This window comes from Anopheles maculipalpis, chromosome 2RL, assembly GCF_943734695.1.
Source record: "Anopheles maculipalpis chromosome 2RL, idAnoMacuDA_375_x, whole genome shotgun sequence".
Lineage (NCBI taxonomy): Eukaryota > Metazoa > Arthropoda > Insecta > Diptera > Culicidae > Anopheles > Anopheles maculipalpis.
In genome coordinates this window covers 88,566,066-88,591,996 of record NC_064871.1, presented here as the reverse complement: position 1 = coordinate 88,591,996, position 25,931 = coordinate 88,566,066, and the positions used below count along the sequence as shown (strand labels likewise).

Here is a 25,931-nt window from a genome sequence, read left to right as displayed (position 1 = left end):
GAGGCGAGCTCGATCGGCAACACGTTTTTGCGGCACATAGGACTTTGTCCTACCCAATTTGTCCACTTTTGAAATCGATCGAAGATGATCCTCACGAATCGGCCCCCGGGGCTCGCTATTGCTTCTCGGTGGATCATGATCTCGTTTGTGTTGCCAGTGTCAGCGAAAAAATCACGAACGGATTCCCCGAACGGAATATCGTGACAACCTGGTCCGGGACAAACAACCGAGATATTAGCTTCCGCTCGGTGTACATTACGGTATCGTGGCATTGTAATAGAGTCTGAGCGTTGTAAGAATTGTTGATCTTAAGATTGAGAAGATCGAACATAGTGGAGCACAATTGATTTGGTTAAGAATTCGTTAGGAATCCTTGAGAAGAGCCGTGAATTTTTGCATCTTGAAGAATTATGTTCCAGTAAGTTGTAATTAGTCTTCCAACAAACTAATTCTAGCCCACAGCAGTTGTAAAGCAAACAATTACAAGGAACCTAGACGTAAGAGAAAAGCCAATCTCTTCTCATCAACAAACGGTAGAGCATCCAGTCAATGCAAAGCTAAACGCGAACTTCACGAACGTCCACGCGCCATCCAGACAACAATGCAATGCAAATCGAAGCAGTTTCACTCATGGGAAGTGTACCAATCGCCCACCCATCCTCCCATTCAAAGATTTTCTCTCTCTCTCTCCCTCTCTCGCCCGAAAAAGCACTTGGAATATTTCAAGTTCAACCTGTACCACCTGGCACAGCACCAGATATCAACAATTGCCGACCATTTCGGTGTTTGATCAGCTGGCTTTTGTTGTAGCTTTGTTCTCTGTGTTGCATCACCAGATGTGATGCTCTGAGAATTTCTCATCCAAATTATTTACCCCCAAAACTGTTCCTCCCATCGGGAAAGGTTATTGTGTTCTAGCTGCGCTGAAAGAAATCAGGAGTCAGGTGGGTTCAAAGTTTACAAAGTGCTATGAACCCTGGGAAGTGACACGAGGCGGTGTAAAACTGAGACAGGAACATCACCGTTGTGAGACGATTTTTGTTCCAAATTCTCCCATCCCACCCGCCCAACTCGCTGATAACCTTGGTGAGAAATACATCAAAACAAAGACCCCTTCCCAAAAAAAAAAAAATACTGCTCCCGTTCCTGATGTTTGCATCTTCTGATGCTTCGCACACACAAACACACACAAACCAACATGAAACCGAAAGTTCCCAGACGTGCACGTGCATCTTAAGCAAGTGTTAACTTGCACTTGTTCTGTCTCCGCTAGCTCCAATTGGCAAATTCTTCTAGCCTTCCGGAACTTCCCGAGTCGGGTGACGAATTCGCAAACTATACAAACACCTCTGAAGGTTATAAGGGGCGTAAGCACAGTGCTGTGAGACAAAGATTATGTCTCGTCTCGGGAGAGAACCCAAACCGGGGGCCTGGGTAATTTTAATACAATAATCAATTGTTCTCAGCCTCAGGTCGCGCAGCGATTCGGAGGCGGAAGGGGTACCGATGAGGTTGGTAGCTTTGACACAAAGTTGTAGTAGCTACACCCCTCCCCTCACCCACAACCCTTCAAACAAACAGAAACAAACATTCTCACCAGTAGGGCCAGCCGGCAAAAGGGAAGAAAAACCGGGCCACTGGGACAATCCATCTCTGGGGTTTGCTCAATTTTCTTATATGGAAACAAACAATGGATCAGCTGGTGCGGCACAATGAACTTAATACTCTTTCCACAAAATCCCCCACGCTTGAGGGGTGTAGTCCGGTGAGGTAGGAAAAAGTTCGTCCTTCAGATTGTAACCTTTGGAATACTATAGCACGCACACTTAAAGAGAGTCAAAACAAACCGAACGTGTTCTAAAGTTCCGGTGGGACAATGGGAAACACCTTGTGTGCGATGGATGGCATCTTGGCAATGTCTAGAGAGGTGAGGATTCAAACGGAGCGGAGGAACCTTTGTTTACTTTGGAAGAGTGAAACTGACAATTGTTTTGGTGCGTTGGGTAAAAATTGCGACATTTTGGGGCGTAATTATACTCCAGAATTTCCCCGAGACTTCTTCAGATCGCAGAATACCTTAAAAAAAAACAGAGTAAAAGTTTAAGTCCCCCGAAAGAAAAATCATCAACCTTTTGTTACAACTTTAACGCATTCCTGAACCCTCCCCGGACTGACTAGACCTTGTACTGGTAAGGTTACGCTTCGCTAGACATGGTCGCATCTTGTTATTTCGGGGTGTAATAAAACGCATACTCCAAACAGAACAGTAAACAGCCCAAACGTCTAACGACACGAACTTTACCCTCTGGCCATGAGAATTCTCAGTTTATGACATGGACAACTTGCTAACCATCGCTGCTCGTAGCGTTCGTAGAATTCGCTCTCGTCCGTGTGTGTATGTGTTGTGCGAAATGGTTGTACTTGTCGTTACCTAAGCTGAATCTTCCCAAATATAAACCCGTGTCACGTCGGACCAATGCTCCGGACGTGTCCGCCCCTTGTCTTGTCAAGATGAACATCGCACAAGATCCTCCTGCGACTACAATAAATTTCCCTCACCGTTGTAGGCTGTACATTTGAAGATGTGGATATCCAAAATCTCTCTCGTCCATAGATCCTACGGTATCTCGCATTCATCTAACCCTAACACACTCTGAAAGTCCTCGAGCACGCCTACAAATGATTACCGATAAAACCCAAAAAGCAATCCAATCCTCAGTATCTCCCGTAAATCGTGTCATCCTCGGCAACGCACGTGCGCGCATCTCGCAAGACATGTTGACCTCCGCCGTCAGGAAATGCCTTCGCGTGCTCGCGAGAAGAGTGAGAGTTTGTCCCAAAATCTACACACACACTCACACGCACACACTAACGGTACACACGGAGTTAAAGCGTTAAATGGCGCACGTGCCGGCACGTCCTGGTTTATTTTTTGTAGTTTTACGCTGGATATTGTTTGATTCGCGTACACCACGCGCGAATACGACCCTACTACGCTGCCGACTCGTTTAATGACTCATTCTAACCGGTTTCTTTTTTGTTCGAAAAGGTATTTGTTGCCAGTTGTAGTTGACGCGACTTTTATGTGCAGTAAAAATCACCACAACAATTGTTCAGAAGCGCCGGACGGTTGGCAAACAGCCGCCACAGCAACCTCGTGGCCTGTCCGTACCGTAAATCATGTACCATCATAGAAGGTCTTATCGGCTGGCGTCAACTGGCGTTCTCGTTTCTGGGGTACGGGCTCGTCTGGAAGGTGACAAATTTCACATCGTCGATTATGATTGATTCGTCCCCGATGACGGGGCGAGTGCAATCGGTTTGACGGCTAGGAAGAGTGCGATCGGCTATCATCCGAAAACAGATCCGGCCCTGGGACCTGGTTCGCCCGTTGAAGAAGCAGTTGGAAAATCCACCACCATCGCACAGATGATTGATTGAGTGAGCTGCTCTGAGCTGGTGTGACTCGTGAGCGGAAATTACGACTAGATTAAGTGGCTTTACCGTGGTTGAAGTTTGACCAGGAAGCGATCGACATCACAAAGTTCATCTTTTTCACGTGCACGATTGACCCTTCCGGAAGGCTTCAATTTTAAAGTAGCACCAAGTTAACCCAGCCCAGTAGCTGAATGATCTCAACTCGATCAACAACTTTATTCGAAATAGGTTAAGATTTCTTCACCCTTCTAAACTCGACAGTAACGAAATCGAAGAAGTGCGCGCCCGCGAACGGGACTACACACGAGGCACACACGTCCTTCTTGGAAACGATCCCAGCAATTTCTCCTTGCCCTCCAGACCGTGCCTACAAAGCTCCGTACGTCAACACTAGACGAGCCCGAGAGCCCGCAAAACAGAGAGAAAGATCGACCACGAGCGATAAGCGGACCCGCGGTCTTTCAGCGGTCGGGTACGTCGAATCCATCAACTGGCTGGATGGATCACCGCCGAAATCCCGGGCCCGTGTTTGTTGCCACGTCCGACAGACCGGAGATTCCATCCCGGCGATAGGATGCGCTACAAATCATCCCGTTGTTGTGTTGCTTGTCGCCTTTTCGGCTTTCTAACCAACGCCAAACCTGTAGTTGTTTGTTGGAGTAGTGATAAACCCTTTGGTAGAAAAATTTCCGCCCATATACATCAAACACAGGGGCTCAGCTGTTCCGGACAGCGGCTTAAAAAAAATTGTTTTTTTTTCCCCTGCAGCGATCATAAACTATTCCCTGCGAAATAGCTTTTTTCGGCAAATATCTACCGCATCAAAAGACGCGACGGGTTAGCCACGGTTCCAAGGACACACCATCAAAGACATTTAGCAGGGATATTATGGCGCTTTATGGCGATCATTTTGCGGCCTTTCTAGAAATGGGAAACAGCATCAAGACGCAATGTCGCAAAAAACTGGGGACCAGTGCTATAAAAAAAAGATCAAGGAACCTTACCGATTTCGGACGATCTTTGGAGTCTTAAGGAGGCTCTTCTCGGTTGGGGGTTTCTCGGAGCATCGGAAAGATGTTCTTGTGCTCAGAGAAACCGTAGTAAGTTAGAGTTCTAGATCCATATCTCTTCGGAAGGAAAGCTTACGGGAGGCGATTTCTTGTACCTTTCGGTATGGCTGCAGCTTCTTCAGCAACGTTGCGCTCCGCAGCGACGAAAGTCACCGTTGTAAAAGTCGTGACATTCAACGCCACGCACAGCGACCCGTTACCGGCGGGTCAGACACACCACATTTACTTTAATGTGTAACTGGTTATGGTCGTTCTGCTGTTTTGCCGCATCCGCAGCGAGTTTTGGGAAGGTAAGTTAGTTTAAATAGTTATGACCCGAGCGCGCGGCCGAGGCTTTTATGCCAGGACAAACCTACCCACCAAACGGTTCAAATAAATTGGAGCTAAAGCTTTACTTTAACAGCATGTTCGCTTGTGCCAAAAAGGCACGCGAGGCACAGACAGCTCCGTGCAGTAATTCATCGCTAAAGCTTGATTAGTATGCCGACCGTGAGGTCGCGTACGCTGACGCTCCAAAACGACAGACAGCAGCAGACATAACAGTACCAGAATTAAATGTCATTATGAGGACAGTAAGGGGAAAAAATATGAGACATTCGAGTCAACTGACGCATCTCGATCAGAAAATCGCAAATCCAAAGCGCGAATACCTTCACATAACTTGGCGATTTCCGCCGACAGCCCCCAAATATGTCCACCACACACTCGGGAGGCTTGCGCCCCATTCGGGTAAGAGTGTGTCTGCCGAACGGCAAACAAAATTAAAAACTCACCCCAACCAACTGATTGCCATTGACTGATAGGGAACTTGGCACGAAGTTTTCGTCTTCATTGGCTTCCCCCTTTTTTCTTCAAGCGAGGTAGATGGCGCCTGCCTGGAGAATCCCTGTCGATCGTACTGTGTTAAACAATATCCGCCCGTTATCACGTGTCGGTATATTTCTCCTACAAGTGTTACTCACTTGCCCGACAGCTTGTTCTTCCCCGTTCGCGTTGTACTTCGTCGATCGAATGTTTGAATGTCAAACAACACCGTAAAAAACATCGAATTGCCTTGTCAAAACAACGCACGATGACAAATGTCAATCGCCCACCCCGACCCGTTTCTGAACGAACACGACAGACGACTGCACCGACGGCGACGACTAAATCGATGACAATCAAAGGTGCACAGCAAAAAAAAAGTGACAGTTGATAATCGTGTACAATCGTGTGAAGTTTGGAGCTAGTAGATGGAAGAGCAAGACAAAAAAAAAGCGATCGACATTTGCTGTGATTATCAGTAAATGAGGTGAGTTTGGCATTCAGCTTCCACACTTTAGACGAATCCAAAAAAGGCCACAAAAAAGCAGCATGTTGTTGTTATCGCAATTGGGTGACACACACACAAACACTCATTTCACGGCTCATATGTGTGATAAATGTTTCATGAGAGGGACTCCCCGTAAATCTGATTGTGCCTTGTCTAACCGACGCCACGGTCAGCAGCCAGCTGTGAAATAGTAATCACTGTTAAATTAGGTGCTAAAACCGTGTCAACAAACCCACTTCTGGTAGGCCACTTCCGTCTCTCCGTCTGTTATTATCATCCGGTACGGTTCCGATTGGATTACCCGTGCTAAATTGACCACAACAGCACAGAAAACCCACCAGAAGTAGTGGTCACCGGTGGCGTCCATCCATGAAAAAGCCTACCGGAGAACATAAATCACACATGACTTCAACCGTTTGGACCTATTTTGTCTGATTGTGGGGTTTACATCAGCCGACACCGACACACACGATGATTGCCCCATCATCTTCCAGTCCAGTAGACCCGCGCGTGTTTATCACCTATCAAGCTGTGAAGACTTCCTTCTGGACGCGGTCGCCAGTAGTAGTCAGTAGCCGTCCGGATATTGGGTAGAATTTTCACGACACCCACCCGGCCCCTCTGACTGTGATGGCCAACCCATTTAATGTCACTATTTATGGACCCAGGCAAGATTTTCGCTCCGGTGCGTACGATGCGCTAGCTAGCAGAAGTCCTACCCACTTCCAGCACAACTCATCCGCGAAACCGGGCCCGGTAAGGCACGGAGTCAAATCGTTGTCATTAATTTTGTTTTCGTACACCATTACCACTGTTATTATGATGTTTTCAGTTTATCATAAATTACGTACGTACGCGGAAAAACGCTCTCTAAGTCGAAAAGTGGTACTTGGGTCCCCTCGGCAGTGTGGTGTGCCAGGCCGGTAAGGGTGTGATTTCCTTTCTTGGGGGTACCAGTGTACAACCCGCGCGACCGGGTAAAGCACAAAGAAACGGATCATGGTTGGTCGATCATGCGGTCCGATGTTCTTTCTCCCGGAAAACGTTTGCCCAGAGGGGAGTTGGAGTGTGGATGAGCTTTTTTTCCCCTCTATCCTCTGACCGACTACCTCGTGAATGTTGCAGTTATTTTCATTTTTCATCATCGCGTCATGGCCCAAGGTGAGTAGAGAAGCGTTAGTACTTTTTATTATTTAATTTTGCCCTTTTTAACTCCATCCGCATTCCATTCTTGGGAGGTTTGATTAATGAGATTGGTGGAAAAACTGTCGTAATATCCGCGGAGTATGTGACTAATAAAGCAATTTTCATTTTTTTACAGCAAAGGAAGTTTTTTTAAAGCGGATGAACCTTTTATATCATAATACTTAAGGGAAACTTCTAGTTCTAGATACTAAGTGTCATTTTAAGGTCTTTTAGAGAACATTGCAGCGAGAAGTTTCAGTCTGCAGCTATCTAGCACCGTACCTAAAATTTATTCACCCCAGTAACAGGATGATGTTACAAATTTTCCACACACTTTACCGCATAAATAATACAAAAATGAACCCTCCCCATACCCGGCTCAGACCAGTCACGGAGAACCATGTAAATTATGCATCAGATATTGCACCAAACAGCTGTTATTTGATGTTCCATTTTACTGTTGCTGCTACCACCGCTTGACATAGCGATGATTTATGCACCGTGCTACCGACCATCAAATCGGATATTAGGAAATTCCAGTTTTCCACCATTTTTCCTCCAACCAAATACAAGCTTCACTTCGAGTTCACTTTGTTGCCCGCTGATCATGACGATCCGCACTAGAAACGATCGCTCGGCCATAGGAAAGAACAGTTCAATCACCAACCTCAAAGAGATGGGGAGGTGGGTGGTACTGTTTTCCGCGCCCGTCACGTCGAAAAATCGAGGGCGATCTGTTCGTAGCGGCCGGCCACACCTTCACGGATACGCATCACACACACACACACACACCCATCCACCCTGGGCCCGTCTGTTGGAGCACAAATGGCTTCTCATTTCCTTCACGCACCACAACATCCAACGTGACGTTGCGCACGTAAGATTGAGCGCTGGCTGGCTGGCTGGCTGGCTTCTCGTGCTCCATCGAAGCAAACTGATTGCAGCCATCTCTATCTGTTTCAATTTCTTTCCACTAAATCAACTACGCCTCCTGCTCGGTAATGGTCAGGTCAGATGGGTTGGAAGGGGAGCGACGGGGGCTTCACCTTCTCCCGCTTAACGTTCAGAGGTCAGCTTAGGGGCAACTGCATTGCAAATAAAAATGCAAATTATGTAGCACAAAATAAATAGTTTATTTTTCCTTCAGTTTTCCCAACCGGCAACCGGCATCGGCTCCGCTTGCCGTAAAGGTAGAGTTCGAGTTAGAGTGAAACAATTTTAATTATGTAGAAATACCGTACTGTGTACTAACCTTACATCCACGGTAAGATCAATGTGCTAGAGGAACTGTGCCAAGGTAGAAAATGGAATGATCGTATTGCGATGATGACTGCGTGTGTGTTGGTGATTACTAAGCTTACTTAGATAGATTTTGTGTAGTAGTAAGTAATCTGTCGGTCATTTTTTTGGCATTTCAGTGGTTGGAAAAAAAACTCTGCACTGGAAGAAACGACCAGGACAGGATTAGGATAGAACGAGATCAGGAATAAGTCATTTTGGCAGTACAAGATTGTTTATTTAACCCTATCTCGGGCATCCAAAAAACACTTCATATTCCTGGCAGCCGGGAACTTTGGAGCGCAAGCCAGGCTGGCTTGCGCTGGGTAGCCAGGAACTTTGGAGGCTTATAACTTTTTTAAACAAAGTCAAATATCAATGCAATAATCTGATGAAAGTTAAGTCAACTCTCCTTCTTTCTATTATATTAAATATTCTGTCTCAACTCTAAGTAATTTCCAAATAATAGATCTTCAAAGTTTATATGTTTTTATCGGAAAAATGATTTTAATGCTTTAACAAAATTTGACAACATAATGTTTCTAAACAGATGATAGAACTTTACACCACGGATATAGCATGATGTTTTCAAAATTTGACTGCGAGTAAGTGAAAAGTTGAAGATGTTTTTATTTGAATAAAAACTGTTACAGAAGACCTCGTATACATTCTTTCCAAATCTATAGCCAATATAGCCTAAACACAGTTGAAATTCATATGTAACGTTGATGGCTCTTCAGTTACGGTTTTTATTTAAATAAAAACACCTATAACTTCTTATTTCTCGGTAATTAAATGCTGAAAATTTCACAGTAGACTTGTGATAAAATCGTCACAAAGCTGCAAAAAGCGTTTTATTGTAAAAATTGTGCGAAGCACTTAAATAATTATTTTTGACGTTTTTTTTCCGATTTTTGGAAGAACAAAAACATGTCATCTTTGAAGAATCATAGCTTAAAAAGGACTAAGAGTAGAGGCATCATATTTACATCAGTACAAAGAAGAAAAGTTAGTTTAATTTTCATTAGAAAACAGTACCACAATTAAATAATGATTAAAAAAGTTAAAAGCCTCCAAAGTAGCCGGGCTTCAAGGGGAAGCCCGGTTGCCTGGAATAAAAGGTATACGTAAAAACTGTTCTAAAAAGAAGATTTATCCAAATTCAGAAAAATTTCAGAAAATGTACAGATAAAGATAGCTAGAATTTGCTTACATAAAATAAATTTCAAGTCAATCGTTAAGCTACAATCGGAGAAAAAGGCAATTGAAATCGGTTTCCGGCTACCCGATTATCCGGTTGCCTGGAATAGGGTTAAGCTAAAATGCAAGCTCGTTAATCGATGGAAAACACAATCGTGACGAATTTATTACGGGTTTTTCGGCTATAATAATTTCCCTGGTTTGATTTTGCTATTATAATTTAATCTGGAAAAAAATATCTAAATCATTCACTGCTGCTATTCACTATGGAGTTTAAATAATTAATTGTTATATTAAATAAAGCGTTTTAATCCATGTAGTGATTTTCCAACAACCCTAATTCTGAAACATATAGAGTTGAGGTATATAAATTTAAAAATAATAGAAAATTTAAAATGAAAACAGTTGACACTAAAAGATTCTGAATATTTTTAAAAACATTTACGAAAAATTTACTCTAATCATCAAGCGAGAAAAATTGGATATCATTGGAGGTCTTATTCTTGCCATTCTTTGACCTGCTTCATTTCGATTATTACTAATCATTTTTACTTAAATTTTGCATTGTAAATGATCGTAAGTTTCGCCATGCAACTATTTAAACGTCATGCTCTCGTTTGCACCAAGCATTGCATCCAATTTGATCAGTGTTTTATTTTTCATTCAACTCTGTAACCTGTAGCAAACCAACCTCACCTACTATCCGGACAGTACCGTACTCGCAACAACCCTCACAATAGACGCTACCGGGCTTTCAGCGCGTACTGCCAGAGAGCTAATCTCTAGCGCGGCATCTCACCGCAGAAAAGCACCAACCACGCTGGAGCCTGAAAACTGTGTGTCCGATTGTGTCCAATCGTCACCGTTAGAAAAGCCGCACCGAGCACCAGAACGCGCACAACAATTCACTTCCCGCCTGTTTGACTTCCCCGGACGCTGGCCGCGTTGCACCGAACAAGGTGACGTTGCACCAACGCTGCATCGCGGTGCGACGGACCGGGAAAATGAATGGCATTAGGTGAACGATTAATTAAAAGGAAGCATGATTGACAAATGGAAACGTTCGTTGTTTGCTGTAGTACTGTGTGTGTTAGATTAACGTGCAGTTAGATGGTGATGTGTGGGTCACAAGAGGAAGGAAGTCGATGTTTTGTCACCGGGGTGTTTTATAATGCGTTTTAGGATTGATTCGATTCGAGGCGGTCTCGTTCTGTCCGCAAATTTTATTGAGTGCTATGAATTAATGAACTTCACATACTAGAATTTTCCTAACAAGAAGGAAACAGTTTTTAAAATAATTTAATAATCGTTAAACGAGTGTGACTCTTACATGAAAACAAACGAGGGTTTGTGCTGCTCGAGCACGATTTGATCGAATTAAATAAAAATTCAAACCTAATTTGTACCGCACTCTTTACACAATGCACAAATAAACCAATCGCAAGGCATGAGAACCGCAGCCCAAACGATCGGTCAATTAAGCTCCGGCTAAATGACACAACACATGCACACACACTTCGAAACATTCCCTGCTGCGTGCGAATGCGCATGATTTGCGTGCCGGTAAGCGAATAATAATGGAACGCGCCCCAGGGAAGCATTTCCCGGTTTTTTTTTTTTTTTTGGGAAAAGAAAACAACAAAAAATACAAACCAACGCAACCCCGGGAAGTCCCGGCAGCTCTAGCTCTATGGAGGGTCCTAAAATAATAGCGCTGTACAAATGTCAACGAACGAGGAATAGGGGGGAGAGAGAGAGGGATTGGAAAATCAATTGCAACCAAGGGCTGCAGGAATCCAAAGGACTTTGCATCTTCGCGAGGACCCTCGCGCACAAAATGGCGTCCATTTGGTAAACGTCTGCAAACGACTTTTGTGAGGTTAAAGGTTACGATAAGATTTGTTCGCTAATTTCTCTCTGCAGTGAGCTCGTCAGCTGCCGTTTCTTACGCGCCTTGGTGACCATTGTTTATCGACATTGTTCTCAACATCGTCCAAACACTGCCTCCGTTCAGAGTGCTCGAACAAAAAAAAAAAACCGCTCCCGGCTATCCACCAAGGAAACAATGACATCAGGATGAAGAATTTGCTAACGTTTTTTTAATTTACCAAATGTCGCCGATATTCATTAGAGACCTCAAAATAGAACCAGCTGCAGTTATTCGCGTGCACAAACGTTTCCGATATCCACTTCAATCGATTAGAAAAGTGCTTTACAGGAAAGCGTAATATGATGCACAAGAGCGATACTTAATTGTCCCTCAGCGTTCGTGCCAAGCTCTCGGATCGGTTTGCAGAGTGTGTGTGGACGGTAGAGATTAGCGCCAGTTCGAGACCACTGTTTGTGATCCACTCGAAAGTTCGAAGAGAGAAATTGAGCCGTGCGCGCATTCCGACTTTTATTGCAACCCTTCCCCGTCGGCAGCGCAAAGCACTGTGTGCTATTGATTTTTGATTTCTCAAGTGCAACGTCGACGAGTTTTGGTGTGTGGTTTTTTTCCTTTTTTTTTATTGATTATTGATTTGTCCTTTTGGTGTCACCCCGCTTGACGTTCCTAGGGCAAGTGGGTAGTAGTGTGGGAATAATTGATCGGCAAGAGATCTGATAGCGATACGTTTCCGGTGAAGTTATCGGCTGCTGATGAGGTGTCTTTTTTGTGTTTCAATCTCTTCTGCTTTAAGCTCATCAATCGATTATTGTGGGCCAAGCCCATCTCCTACTTCTTCTTCTAGACGATCTTCTACTGTCATACCGGCCATCTTCTAATGGCTGACTAGACTTGCTGATACCACGTAGTTGGTTAGTCGGTTTTCACTACGGGGGTAAGGTCTGGATGGGATTTGAACCCTGATCTCTAATGAGTGACTTTTGGTGATTTCACTAACTAAGTTATCAGTTAGTTATTTCACAAAGTTATCACTAACTGAAGACATAAATTCTGAGCTTGGAGTTCACTGGATTAGCCAATATTTGAACTTAGACCAGAATATGTTGTTGACTCCGGGAGTTCTCCGAGGAAATATTAACTTCTCTCGAAATGAAACTGAAACTTTAAATTGACTTATTAAAAACTAATGCCAGAGACCTATGCCTCGAATAAGATATTCGGTAGTCCGAGTGTTCGATCGAATCTCATCCTTCATCTGGAATAGTCCAACAATTTTTAGTTCATTTTAAATACGTTTCTTTTATTAGACTTTCTCAGATGTATCAGATCGCCGAACACTGCTCATACAAACACCCCAAAGTAATGTATGAAATTCCAAACTTCATCCCTTAGTTCATTGATCATTGACCACTGGAAAGCAACGTACAAAACAATTTCCCGAACCACCGCGCTTGAGTTATAACCGGTAAGGACACAGCCCAGCCACAAAAAAGCAATGGGACATAACCTGCCGAAAAAAAAAACGACAAACGCTCCAAAAAAGGGCACCCAAACGCTCCCTGCAGACAAAAAGACGGGAAGCATTCAGCTGGAGGGAAGCTTCTTCGAGGACCCACAGTGGAAAGCGAAAATGCAAAAGAAAAACGGAGTAGCAATATCTGCCCTGACATCCGAAGGATATATGTCACACGGCATTGATTTATGCTGCAGCGCAAAGGCAAGCGGACAAACCGCTTCGCACAAGGCACAGGCTCCGCACGAATGTATGGATATGTTATGCACGGGCACTGTTGCACATCTACATACCCGGCCGGGTATCCAGTCCAGTTCCAGTGCGCCCCATATCCCGGATAGGTTCGATATCGTTATTCCCCCCAAAACGGAGGATCGAATGTTGCGTATGCGCTTTTGATGCGTCCCGCCACTAACATGCCCGCGCGCTTGTGGGATTGTGGGAGACAGAGAAAATCACGATGACACACACACACACGATGGTCCCGGGATCGGGCAGATAGGAACGGACGGACGGATTTGTGTTTCAAAGGAGATTACAGAATGGAAGCCGCTTCTTGGCTTACAGCCTCTGCGCATGGTTCGGGCCAGTTCTGAACATAATAAGAATGGCAATAAGCATACAGAACACACACTGCACCGAGACACCAGTGCCGGCGGTGGTTAGAATGCGCACGATTATTCGAATTGCCAATAAGCGAAATGGGCTCAACGCGTGCGCAAACGCTCTCCCTTCCCCTCGTTCTCGCGCGAGCGAGCTTCAAGCAACTCCACCCTTCAGTAGGGGGTGCGCTCCCCATTTTTCTGCCGGAGAAAGATCACAATCTTGCAGCACAGCGCACACAGCCCTTAGGGACGGGCGCGCAAAAGCTCAAGAGGCAAGAGAGATGCAGCATGCAGGCTCGCGATCGACAAACTGCGATGATCCTGATCCTTGGTTTGGGAGATGTCGTCCTTCGCCCTCCAAAAAGGTAAGCCTCCCCCCTCGTATCGCTCACCGAGCCTTGGTGCCTAGAGACAAAACGTAGCAAAACAGCTAACAAAAAAAACGGCAGCGGCTACAATTTTATGCTACAGTTTTTCCTCCTCTTTTTTTTTTGTATCTTGTTTGGTGGCTTGTTTGCTTTTTGTTTCTTTTGTTTTTTGCTTCTACTTTCTAGTTTGTTTTACTTTTCTTTCTTACTTTGCTTCTCATTGCAAAAAATGTATTTTTGTTACATTTTTTTCCACTTGCCTTTTTTTTCTTGTTTTGATCTTCAAAGTTCTTACTTACTTACTGCTCTGCGTAGTTTGTTCTTTATGCCAATGGGACGACGCATTCATTTCTAGTTCTGTAACCTGATGGTGACGGTTTGTGTGTGTCTTTTTTTTTGGGGGAAACTGCGAAACGTTTTTCACGTTATTCTTTCAATTTCATTTGATATTCTCGTTTGCCGCAAAAATTATGGACCAACCACACTCCTGCCTGGTGGTGGTGCAGATTTTATGCTGATTTTATGTGAGCGGCATTGCGTTTGAGGAGGAGGTGAACGAAAGAGGAACGAGATAGTGAGGGAAGGAAAGGGGAAAGGAGAAAAGGGAGGACAAAAATATGCGCAAAATCATCGTGTTCGCGGACATTTCCTTGAAAACGCAACAGTAACGGCAAAGAGAACAGTTTTGATGCCATCGAACGATGTCCGGATGTCCCGAAAGGATCGATCCGATACCAGGAAGATAGCGGAGCGAACGTTTCGAACGTGACGAATATGTATGCTACATATTTTAGAAGATCCCGAGGATGCCAATGCTGGAAGAGGGAGAAGAACCAACTCCAAATCTGGACGAGATTTATGGTGATGCTGGAACGAGACGAGGCCTGGTAGAATATTGCCCAGTTGAACTTCAGGGTGACGATCCGGAGAATTTCTTGAAGTTCACTTTTGTGGCTAGTCGTCTGGACCCAGTCACAACTTATTCGTCCGAAATCGAACCAGCGAAGCTGTGGTTTGCATCTTCAAGAACTTGCTTAGAACTCTGGCCGCACTCACAAAATTCTATCCCCCTCGAAAGGAACGTACCCCATAAAACCCTTACCGAGGATCGTAAATATTTGCCGACAAAGTTCGGAAGGAGCTTCTTTGTCCCAGCTAACGGGGGTTTTTTCTGCAGTTTATCTGATTCATTTTAAATTAAATAACCCAAGTCAAGTCTTCAAGCCACCCCAAAAAAAAAAAAAGAAAACCTCCAAAATACGCCTGTAAGCCCTAGGTCTCATTTGACTGCTTCGCGGAACTACGTACTAGTCCTAAAAGCGATCGCTCGTCACCTTCAAATGTTCTGACACGCTCAGCTGACTTCGGCCGGGAGAGCTGACGCATTCGTTGTCTGGACTCCATGCACGTTCATGCTGGTCGGGACGGGAAAAAGGCAACCTGCAACTAGGGGTCAACGCACACACACACACACCTACACCCAGATACATTGGGCACCCACTCGTTCATTACAACCGAACACGGCTGACCCTTGCGTGAAGACGTCCCGAGAGAACCCATCCATCCGGCGGTTTACGTTTCGCGTGAGGCACACTACGCAGGCAAAGCTACGCTCGTCTCGGTAAGCAAGACAGCAGCAGGCACACTGTCGAGTCTCTTACGCATCACCAAGCGCACCTCCGCAGGTTCATTTCCGATCGCTATTAACGCTTCCGGTGGATGGCTGCATGGTGGCGAAGGCCTACGCAGTAACACGCTGTAGGGAGTCAGTGTAAACAGAACACTTGCATAATGCAAAAGGGGAAGTCATAGGAAGACATTTTACCACGTTTCGATCGTACAACTATTATTGCCCTTTTCCGAGGTGTTGGTTAGCAATCGGACTGATGTCGCTAGAAATCGTTGGACATGGGTGTATTTTATCGCCCGCTTCGTATCGCATACGAGATGGATGTTTACGAAGTGCCTTCGACACTATCAGTCGTGTAAGATTGTGAGGCAACACAGGTGAATTATGGTAATAGCTGTACTTGGTGTTGGAGTCTCCAGATAATGAAAGTAGTTGGAATAGAAAGACACTGCAATATTTAAAAAAAAAACTAGGTTCATTCGAGCTCAAAAAGTGTCAGAAATGCCTCACCAAAGACCTGGTGCATTCTTTAATTATTTCAATAATCATCATGCCTTATCAACAGAGCCCGTTCGCTAGCTCCCATCGATACAAGCGGATCAAGTACTTTCAACTGCTCCCAACCGTCCCATTATCCACACCCACAAAGAAAGCGCTTGATTGCACGGCCGATTGACCGATCATCATAAACCTGCCGCCTCATGAGGCTTCATCCATCCACCCGGTCGTGCAGTGGATTTATTTTGAGCCACCCGTGGATTAGCCCGTGCTTCAATCGATTGGCACCGGAGTGCTCGCCCCGTCAGCTCGTCTAATCACGGCGGTAATCTATCGGTCTACTCCCGAAATATCTACCAACCCGAATCGCTATCGAAACGTGGCACGAAATGATTTATGATCACACTCGTTACCGGCGATGACCGAACGGCTTCACTGATAGTCGCCGGTTTTTCGATGATTAGCAAGACTATCAACAAGCGCGTGACGTCACATGGCCAATAACATCCGGTCGGGTGACCAGAACTTATCCGAATCCGAACTGTAAACAGCTTTCTTCAGCGAAAACAGAGGACAGAGGCCATTTCACCACCACTGGTTCTGATCACCCTCCCGGAATGTCAGTCAGATCAGGAGCACACACGTGTTGCCATTAGGCAATTGTGGCACCAATTACAGCTGCAACCGATGCAACGATCATCAGCGTCGTTCGATCGGAGAAGTTGATCAAAGCGTGAAAGGAACACAAATCTGCTGGGAATTATGTTACGAAGTAGCAAACCGAAACGTCCGAAAGCAGGACGACCAATCACGAATTGTTACAACGGGACCATAGGACATGAAGATATTTGCCACTGGGACACGTTAACTGGTTCACAGGGTGAAGACTTGCTTTTTATTGGGAAGTTTGGGAAGCGTTTTTGATACCTCAAGGAACAAGTTGATACTATTTCTTCCACATTTCTTTACAATAATAATATTATCGCATCTGTAGAATGTTTGTATGACGTCTTAACATTTAAAGGTGCCACCAATAAACGCTCGGCAAGTTCTGGAGACACACAAAGAACAGTGTAGAGAAAAATTGAGGATCGCCTTCGTTCTGTAAACTTCCCCGAGTGTCGTCATCCTCGAAACTTCGTCAACCGGAACGAAAATGGTCAAAACCCCAAACGCCTGTACAGCTCTGTAGCCGTAGCAACATGCCAAACCCATTCGTGCGGGAACAGTCGTCGACTACGATCGTCTTTGTGGTATGTAAAGCAGCCAAGTTGTACAAGTCTCTGTAGATGTATTATGCGTGTCGTTTGGGGCAGAATTTAGAAATCCAAAGCACACAGCATTTTTAGAATCCAAATGTTTTAGAATTGTCCAAGAAAATTGGTTGTTAAATTTTAAAACAACATTAATCTTTAAGCTTCTGAGGTAAAACATCAGGCTTTCTACAAAGCAAACAACGCCAATCGACCTGAGCCTCGAATAATAATGCATAAATTACCCTCCAAAAGTCCAAAAACTCAGCATGAGAATAATTTTCAAACATCCCGAATGTTGTTTTTCACCTCATCAGCAAAACACAAATAGGACATCGAATTGCTGGCGTAATAATTTCACCATTATAATCATCATCATCATTCGGTAGCAGCAGCAGACGGGTTTGGACTACGCATCGCTTCACACAAAAATTCCACCCCGTGCGCAATCCAATCCGGTACGGCCGGCGTAGGAGACAATCTAATTTACGCCTGCCTATAAATTGTTCAAAATAATAACAACACACAAGAACATGAAGGCTCTCAGCAAAAAAAGCACAAGGGACAAGAAAAAACATGCTTCACCCCGTTCAAGCGAGTGTAAAAATTTCTGCCGACAAAATTACTCCATTACCTCACGCATTTTGGGCATTCGATGAGCCACAATATTACGCGTTTTTTTGTGTATCTACTCTCCACGTCTGCCTATTGCCTTCTCCAACCGCATCAATCCTGACAGTCGGTGCCGTGCGTTGACTATCCTCCACTCGGGATTAAATTGAGTGAAACACTTTCAATTTTGTGTGCTTTTTTGCTACAAAAACCAATGACCTCCGGATGACGGCAAGCGTAATGGGTAAGGACAATTAATTTATACCGAAACCGAGGTACCTCCTCCTGGTAAACAACCGCCTACACGCTTTGAAGATAGAAAAAAGTGCACCCTCCGAGGCGACACTCATCTGCATGCCGGTGGTAATCAGCCTACCGGAGTCATCCCACTCTTGTAAGCTTAATAGACGCTCGTTAGAGTGACAGACGAAGCGCGTCCTTTTTGGACGCACGCAAAGGCGCAGCAAAACATAACACAAGGGGGTCGTCACCAGTGACTGGCTGTTTTCGGTTGTCATTCACTTTGTTTGGAAAATGGGGTATAAAAGGGAGAAGGGGGGGGGGCGGTCTTGGTTCCCGCCGCTCCGCCTGTGCATCCTTTTTTTGCCCTCTCCCCACAAAATCATCTGAACTATGAAGCGATTAGATTTTCCACGCAACTGTGACAGCAGCCGAACCAGATCTAATGCTCGCCCACCGCGCCGCGAAGTTTCTGCGCTCGGTCGGCGCGCAATCGTTTCAATAGTAAAAGTGAGAAAGTTTTACCACTTACTCTAGTACCAGCTACCCGAACCGTAACCGAACCCAGACATTATGCAGGCACTATTTTCAAGGGTAGTCTTAGGCGCGATTGCCTAAGAATAGTCTCTGTGTGTGGTGGTGGTGGTGGTGGTGGTGGTGTGCCACACATGAGGACAAGGCGACATGAGGCCGACATGAGTGAAAGTTTTCCAAGGTAATGTACTTTGCAAAAGGGTTGTCTTTAACCTGCACTAATGGGTTGATGCATGCGTGGTAGGGGACACTTAGGCAAGCTGATGTGGCGTTTCAACTCTATTTCGATATTAGTTACCTCCAAAGTTTGAAAAAATCTCAAATTGTTAAGATACATCTGAGATATACCATTTGACAGTCGTCGAAACATGGAATGGCTTGAAGATTTAGTTTAGAGGCTTGAAGAAGCTCCTATTTGGGCGGTTCTGGTGGTAAAGGCGACGGTTGGGCCAATCTTCAAACGCTTGGACCAGGTTTCAAATCCCTGGTTACTGACTATCCAACTACGTGGTGTCAACAAGTCTAATACGATATTCGACGACCAGTGTGACCCCGGAGGTCATTAAGTCAAGATAGCAACTGACGATCGCTCAGAGGAAGCCGCCTGAGAGGAAGATTCTGATGAAACTCAAATTTGCTACGTAATGGATTACCGTGACTTCAATTAAATTGAGAAGACCGGGATGAATGCTATAAGTCCAGCTTATTCTTCTTTTTAGCCGAAGGACCTGCTAGGTCATACCATTCATCTAATGGCTTACGAGGCTTGATGATACTTCATAGCTGGTAACTAAGTCCTTACTACGAGGACTCCAGTCCTCCAGCTGGGCATTGAGCCCTGATCTTGTAGTAAGAAAAGCGGTATCACGATCGTCTCTACTCACCGATAAACAGAAAATAGAATGTTTGGACCAACTACGAGTCAGAGGACTCTCTACAGAAATTATGAGATTAAAGTGCAAAAATAATAAACTAAACTAAAATAAATATTTAAAGAAGAAATTACCACCTCATCTAGCAATTCGAAATAGAGCCTTGAATTCTTCTGCTCACGCCCTCCACAACACCCACCCACACTCTCGCTCGATCCCCACCTGCATCTCCTTCTTTTGCAATCCTCTAAATAACCTTCGCTGCACATGATTTACTTATCTAGTCGGAGCAAATTCTACTCTAAAATGTTCACCACCATCGAAACATTCCGGTGCCGTAGCCAACCGTTAGCGGTAACACTATTAGAACGACAGCCACAATCTGCCGGCGGAATGCACGGCTACACATGTCACCCCTTCACCGAGGCCTCCCCCCCCCCCCCCCCCCTTCTCCCCGTTCCATTCCGGTGACGTTATCGCCAGCGCCAACGGCAGCCAGCCCTCGGCAGCATAAAGACGCATTCGGGCGCATGTACTTTTAAAATACCGACAAGATTGTCTTACACCGTACAGCACCCGGAAAGGGAACCGGCGGTTGGGCACTAATCTCGACATTTCTGAACCCAGCAGCCACCGTTGAGCATTTAGCTGATCGAAGAAAGCACTTAAGTTATTAAAATTATTATCAACGTCCAATAATCTTGCCGGCGGTTTTTAACCGGTGGGTTCACTGCTTTCGGGATGGTCCCAGAGCTACGCGCGCGCGAATATGTTAAGGCATCATCGTTCTGCTGGATTGCAGTGTTTTTTTGCTGTGGTTGTTGCGTTTATTATTTACTTATACTCTACACCAGTTTTTTTTATTATCAGTACGCTTGGTGTATGTTGTCTTTTTGTTCTGTTTTTTTCCCTCCCGCCTATTCGCGCTTTGTTTTTAAAGGTCTGACTTGACTTTGTGCATTTTACTGTATGCAACTGGTTTTGCAAGTTATGTGTGTGTGTTTTTTCTCTTATTTTCTTGTTGCTTTTGTAACTCCCGTTTTTATGTTTTGCTTTTCTTGTTGTTGTTGAAAGTTTATTTAATTTTTTTCATCGTTTTCCTTCTCTACTTTTGCACTTTTTAGTCACCTCAGGTTAGAGATTGTTTTTCTTTTTTCGATATTTTTTCTTTCACCAGGGTAAGCGCTTTCTTTAGGTGCGCGTGTTTGATACACCGTGCTAATATCTAGTTTTGCGATCCAATTAAAATCCTTCGGAGGGTTTTTATGTGTGTGAGTGTGTGGAGGTTTTTTTCTCTTCATTTACCTTTCTTCATTCATTTATCCTTCGATGCATGGGCTGGAAAGGGGAGGGAGTAGGAACAGCAACCCAAACCGCAATTGCATCAGTCGCGGATCGGCGGAAGCCGCGAAACTTGTTGCCAAGATCGCGAAAGATCGCACCGCTAAAGGGAGAGAGGGAGCGGAAGGTTGAGTGCCACCAAGTGACGACAACTGGACGCCCTTCGGATAAACCGTTTTCTCCCTGCCTCTCTCGCTACCTCTCTCTCTCTCGGCCACCACTGCCACCGAAGAAGAGAGCGCAACGTGCGCTTATCCAAATATGGACACGAGCTTACAAACCTTCCCCCTTTAAAGCGGGCGCAAATCGGCGCAAAACAAACTCGATAAGCTTAAAATCGTCTCCGTTCCGCATCGCCATCGTCGGGCGGTATTAAATCGCGAATTTTGCCGCTCCCTCGCTTCCGGCGCGTCCCGCCCCGTTGTGCCCTCGTAATCCTTCTGGCAGGAATGCTGCCCCGCTTGGCACAAGCGGGAGTCAATTAAGCTCACTTTATAAATTTAAAGCGAGAAAATGAAATCTTCCAGTACGTGGGGGGATTTCGGTACGTGACGGTTTTTTTTTTTTCTAGGCGTTTAAAGGTTTTCATAATTAATCGACATTCTCATCGACACGCACCTGACGGAGATGGGTGGATGTCCAAAAATAGAGCATCATCATCATCTTTCATGATTGTTTCATATGCAACAGGGCGCTCAAAATTAAAGCTAGCGAAGGAACTCGCACACCGCTGGGATGCATCTTAATTACCAACCCGGCAAGGTAATGCATCTTTCCCTCCCTTTCGACTCGGCTTTGATTTACTGACATTATTTATATATTTCAACTATTTTCTTGTTTGCAATTTTTGTCTGCCAACTCACTTCAACGTTTAATAAATTCAGCTTTCTCACTCCCTTGGTTTTGGGTATTGTATTTAATTTCGCCTTCCAGGTTTGTTGGCCTTGTTTTCCTTTTTTCGCTTTTAATTCTGACTGCCTTTTTTTTCTCAGCGCCTAAAGTTCCTCAAGCGTCGCATATTTTAAACCGTTTGTCATAAGATGATGTTTTTAAAAATGACAACTTTCTCTCCGGCACCGACGACTTTTTTAAGGTATTAGCAGCTGACTATTAAGGCCAGCTAATGAGTTTGCCGAACGTTGCGTGGCAAGATGCTGGAGGGTGCAAATTAAAATTCTATCAACGCTGTCCCGGGGGATGCAGGTTTTCTTTTTGCTCTTGCGCTTAAGCTTATGTTAAAGGGGAAACAGTAATAAAACAATTTATTCGCAAAGGCATGATGAATGCTGCTTGCTAAATGAAACGACGCGCGGAGAAAGTGGAACTATGTTTGTGGAACTTTAAAAAGAGTGGAAGTTTCCTCAAAATCCTCCAAAAAACGCTCCAAAGCAATGTTCTATATTTTTCAACGCAACCAAGCAAAGCTCTAAGCGTCGTATTCTCTACAGTCCACGTTCCACGTTTGATGAATGAAACTTGTTCGAAATCAATCAATCACTGGGTAACTCTCTGGCGTGGCACCGGAAATCGCCCATTTCGGATCAGACCACACCTTCACCGATCGATCGACGGTGCAGGATTCCTGCTGGCATTGCGACTAAGTCGTTTTTTTTTCGGGGGTGTTTTAAACACTTCACCCCCCACCTGTCAGCCCTGGTTTGTCCAGAATCAATGCCAAGTACGGTGAGAGATACACCCCCCCAAAAAAGAGCAAAAGCAAAACAACAACAAAACCCATCTTCATATGCTCCGTCATTCTCGTCATCGTTCATCTGCATGCGAAGACGTCTCGGTCAGGCCAAGCAAGGGAAAAGGTGCCATTTGATGACGAAAGATCAAAGATCGGAGAGAAAATTTGTCAGACCCTGCGGGCCGCGTCTGCGGGCGACACGTTGCCCTTGGTGCAGCTTGGCAAACCGCTGCCATCACTGCGCCCAACGGATGATCGTTGTGCGCGCGTGGGTGTAAATTGCTAAGACCTTCTCGGCTGGGGGGATACCTTTAGACGAGCGCCACACCGACCGAAACCTGTAATTCCGAAAATTCGTGCCAGGCTGCGCAAGCCCTTACTGATCGGTGTCTGCGAGTGGGCATCGGCACGGATCGATCGGTGGAAGAAGGATCGAAAAACTCATCCAGACCGTTCGATTAACCCTTTGGGGCTGGGATAAGCAATGTTTGTGATCATGTTGAGAGATTGTTTTTCGAGAATTTTTGGGAGAGAGTGATCGAAGCTGATGATCTTCTTGAAGTTAAAGTTCAACTCAGTTTTAACGCTTGAATAAGCTCAACTGTAGGTCTTTTAAGATTATTTTTGTCGTGAGCATATTACTAAGATTAAGATTTGTTTTCGTACTTAGTTGCTTCAGCCTCTGGAAATTGTAGGCCCCTTGACTTCTGTAAGACGTTCAGTCCAGATGGGAATTGAGATCAGATTACATATTCTACTACTACTTCGAGGCTACTATTTCGAGTTAGTACCCTTCTCAAGATCAAGATCATTTTCCAAAACGTCGGGAGTACAATATTGTTCCAGAGTTCCAAATTCCTTCTCAAAACTAAGCACATCCTCAAGGGTTCTCGGTGTGGAATCACTTCCGCGGCTCATCTCTCGCTTAATCGCCTCTTCCCGGGAAGTGTTGTGATTGTCGCCGTCGTTCGCATTGCGAAATGTGCAACCATAACGCACACACGACGCGTCTGGCCGACGCGCGTCCGGCACCATCGGACGGGGTAGAAAATTATACAAATTATCTTTTATAAGCTCCAATGAAATGTTTGTTTTTCTTTCTAAGACCGTGCGGACCGTGCTTTACGCCGCTGCATCATCACACTTCCGTCAGGATGTGATGATGGAAAAAAAGGGGATCGTTACCGATTTTTTGTATTTGTTCCTTCCCACCGTTCCCTTGGTGTGGCTCGTTGGTAGGAACGATCGTATCGTATACATGATGTAAATCCCGTACACATCATCCATCCCGGCATCTTCGTGCCGGGTGTTTCGTGCAAATGCGCGTGCTGCGCGGCGTGATGTCACATGATTATCGCGCACCTTAGACCAAAACCCCCGGGGGGAAGGAACGGCCACGAGCGAGGGGTAAATTTGGATGCAAATTATACCCTACGGTTTAAAGTCTTAATTTGAGCTTCGGAAAGAGGATTTACATTTCCTTGGCACTATCGTTCGTCGCTGTCGTCAGCGATTTTTGTGACGAAGCATAGCTCTTCGCTTGTTGTGCACGGTTTATTGGTTTTACTTCTATTTGCATCCTTCCTTCGCATAAGCGCACACTTCGACAGAAACGAAGGCATAAGGGTTGTGAAATGCTGCATCAAAGCCACATCGTATAAGGTCTGCAAGAGCCAGAGTCTCACAAAAAAGCTCTGGGACGCTGCAAAGAGCCTTGCAAAGATAATTGAGATAATGCAACACAGTCTAAGGTAAAGCACACGCGGGAACACTTTGTTGCAGAGATGTTGGATAGCTGCAGCGACCTGCGTTAGTGTTTTGATGATCTTCTTCTCCAGCTAGAACTGCAACTTCCTCTCGTAAAGCCCTTGAGGAGTCGTTCTAAAGTCGCGACACTAATTCTACGAGGCTTAATGGGCATAGCCGTCAACGATTCTCCAATAATGGACCGTAAAGAAAACTCCGCGACATGATTCACTAGGAATCTAGTTTGAAGTGCTAATAAAGCTGGTCTCGCTAATAAATATATTTAAATTCGGCGAGCCCTTAACAGCAAAAGTTATCTTTTTAAACCCACTCTGTCCAAACCTATTCCTTTCCATCACGATCACCATCGACAGCGACTCCGCCAAAACAACGCCGTCTGTTTGGCCTCTCCTTCTGCTTGATGCATTTGCGGAAGTGCATCACCGATTCGAGTGCGATTTGATCTTGCGTTCAGTTGCAAACTCGCATTCACAAACCCCAACTGATGGGCGCAATTCAAAGTGATCGTCGGAATGGAAATGAATTACCCATGTTGGCACTTTCGCCATCCCAGAATTTTACGACTCACATTGACACAGACACTTTGAAATGATTGTTTGAATTTAGAAAATCAAACCCTTACAAAAAAAACATTTTAAATGACAGTCATATTTGCACTCACTTGTAATGATTGTATCCGGCATCACGCTCCCCATCCGACTCCATGGTTGTTGGTGATGTTGGGCTTTCTCTTCGGTTTTGTCGACTTTAAGTTCAGTGGAACTGCATATGCGCAATCAAGTCGGAAATGGGAATTCTTAATCTAAACTTGTGGTTTTTCTTACACACTTTTGTAATGCACTTTGCTTTGAAAAAAAAAACGACACACTTTCTTTACTTATTATCTACACCAAAAACCACACTCCGATTCGAATTATTTTGAATGTAATTTTTCTCTTTTTTATTTCTTCACAACATTCACACCAACTTTTTAGATTTTTGAAAGCTTCCAGATGAACGTTTTAATATTACACTCAACACAACGAAATTTTTTTTTCCACAATAATCTCCCAACAACCTGATACCCTTCTTCGTTATTGGTTAATCAGATACTCCTTGCCTACACTAGCGACATCCATTTTAAGGCGAACAAAACTTCAACTTCGTTCTACTCGGTTCACTTTTATGTACAACTTTTTGGAACAAAAATTCTTGCACCTTTTTTGTAATTCACATCGCTCTCTATTATTTCACTGTTATGCTTTAAAGTACTTCACGATTCACACGTGTATACATCTGGCACGGTTGACGCGATTAACACGCAGGCGACGGGAATAAACGTACACCCGACACACTCGTTTGCTCGAACGCTCAAATAACAAAGCAGCAGCACTGAAAACGGACAACGAAACTGACGTGCGATGCGTGCGCGAGCTGCTCGGTGAGTAATGGGTGAGTGCATGAATTTTGCTCACCTCACCTATGGTTTTCGTCGTTGTTCCCTGTAACCGTGTGAGCGTGAGAGAGACAGGAGTAGGAGTGAAAACGAGATGAACAGTGTGTACTGTGCAAAGGAGATCAGTCACTTACGCACACCTGAAAACACAGGTAGGTTATATTGCGTGTGAGAACGAGAAAAGGAGAACGAGAAGGAGTGA

The 25,931-nt window shown here is 44.8% G+C and overlaps 3 protein-coding genes across 3 annotated transcripts in view; 1 reads left to right on the top strand and 2 right to left on the bottom strand.

Moving 5' to 3' along the window:
- LOC126567600 (putative transcription factor SOX-15) overlaps positions 1–24,999 on the bottom strand; it is a 50,912-nt gene extending 25,913 nt beyond the window's left edge. Inside the window, exon 1 of the mRNA XM_050223816.1 lies at positions 24,956–24,999. Coding sequence (XP_050079773.1) covers positions 24,956–24,999 — 44 coding nt within the window. The remainder of the gene's footprint in view (positions 1–24,955) is intronic.
- LOC126568516 (transmembrane protein 222) overlaps positions 1–25,931 on the bottom strand; it is a 482,151-nt gene that overhangs the window by 430,573 nt on the left and 25,647 nt on the right. The window lies entirely within an intron of this gene.
- The window catches only part of LOC126568390 (CCR4-NOT transcription complex subunit 9-like), an 83,128-nt gene continuing 65,482 nt past the window's right edge, over positions 8,286–25,931 (top strand). The window contains exon 1 of the mRNA XM_050224859.1: positions 8,286–8,294. The gene's annotated coding sequence lies outside the window, so the exon portion shown is untranslated. The remainder of the gene's footprint in view (positions 8,295–25,931) is intronic.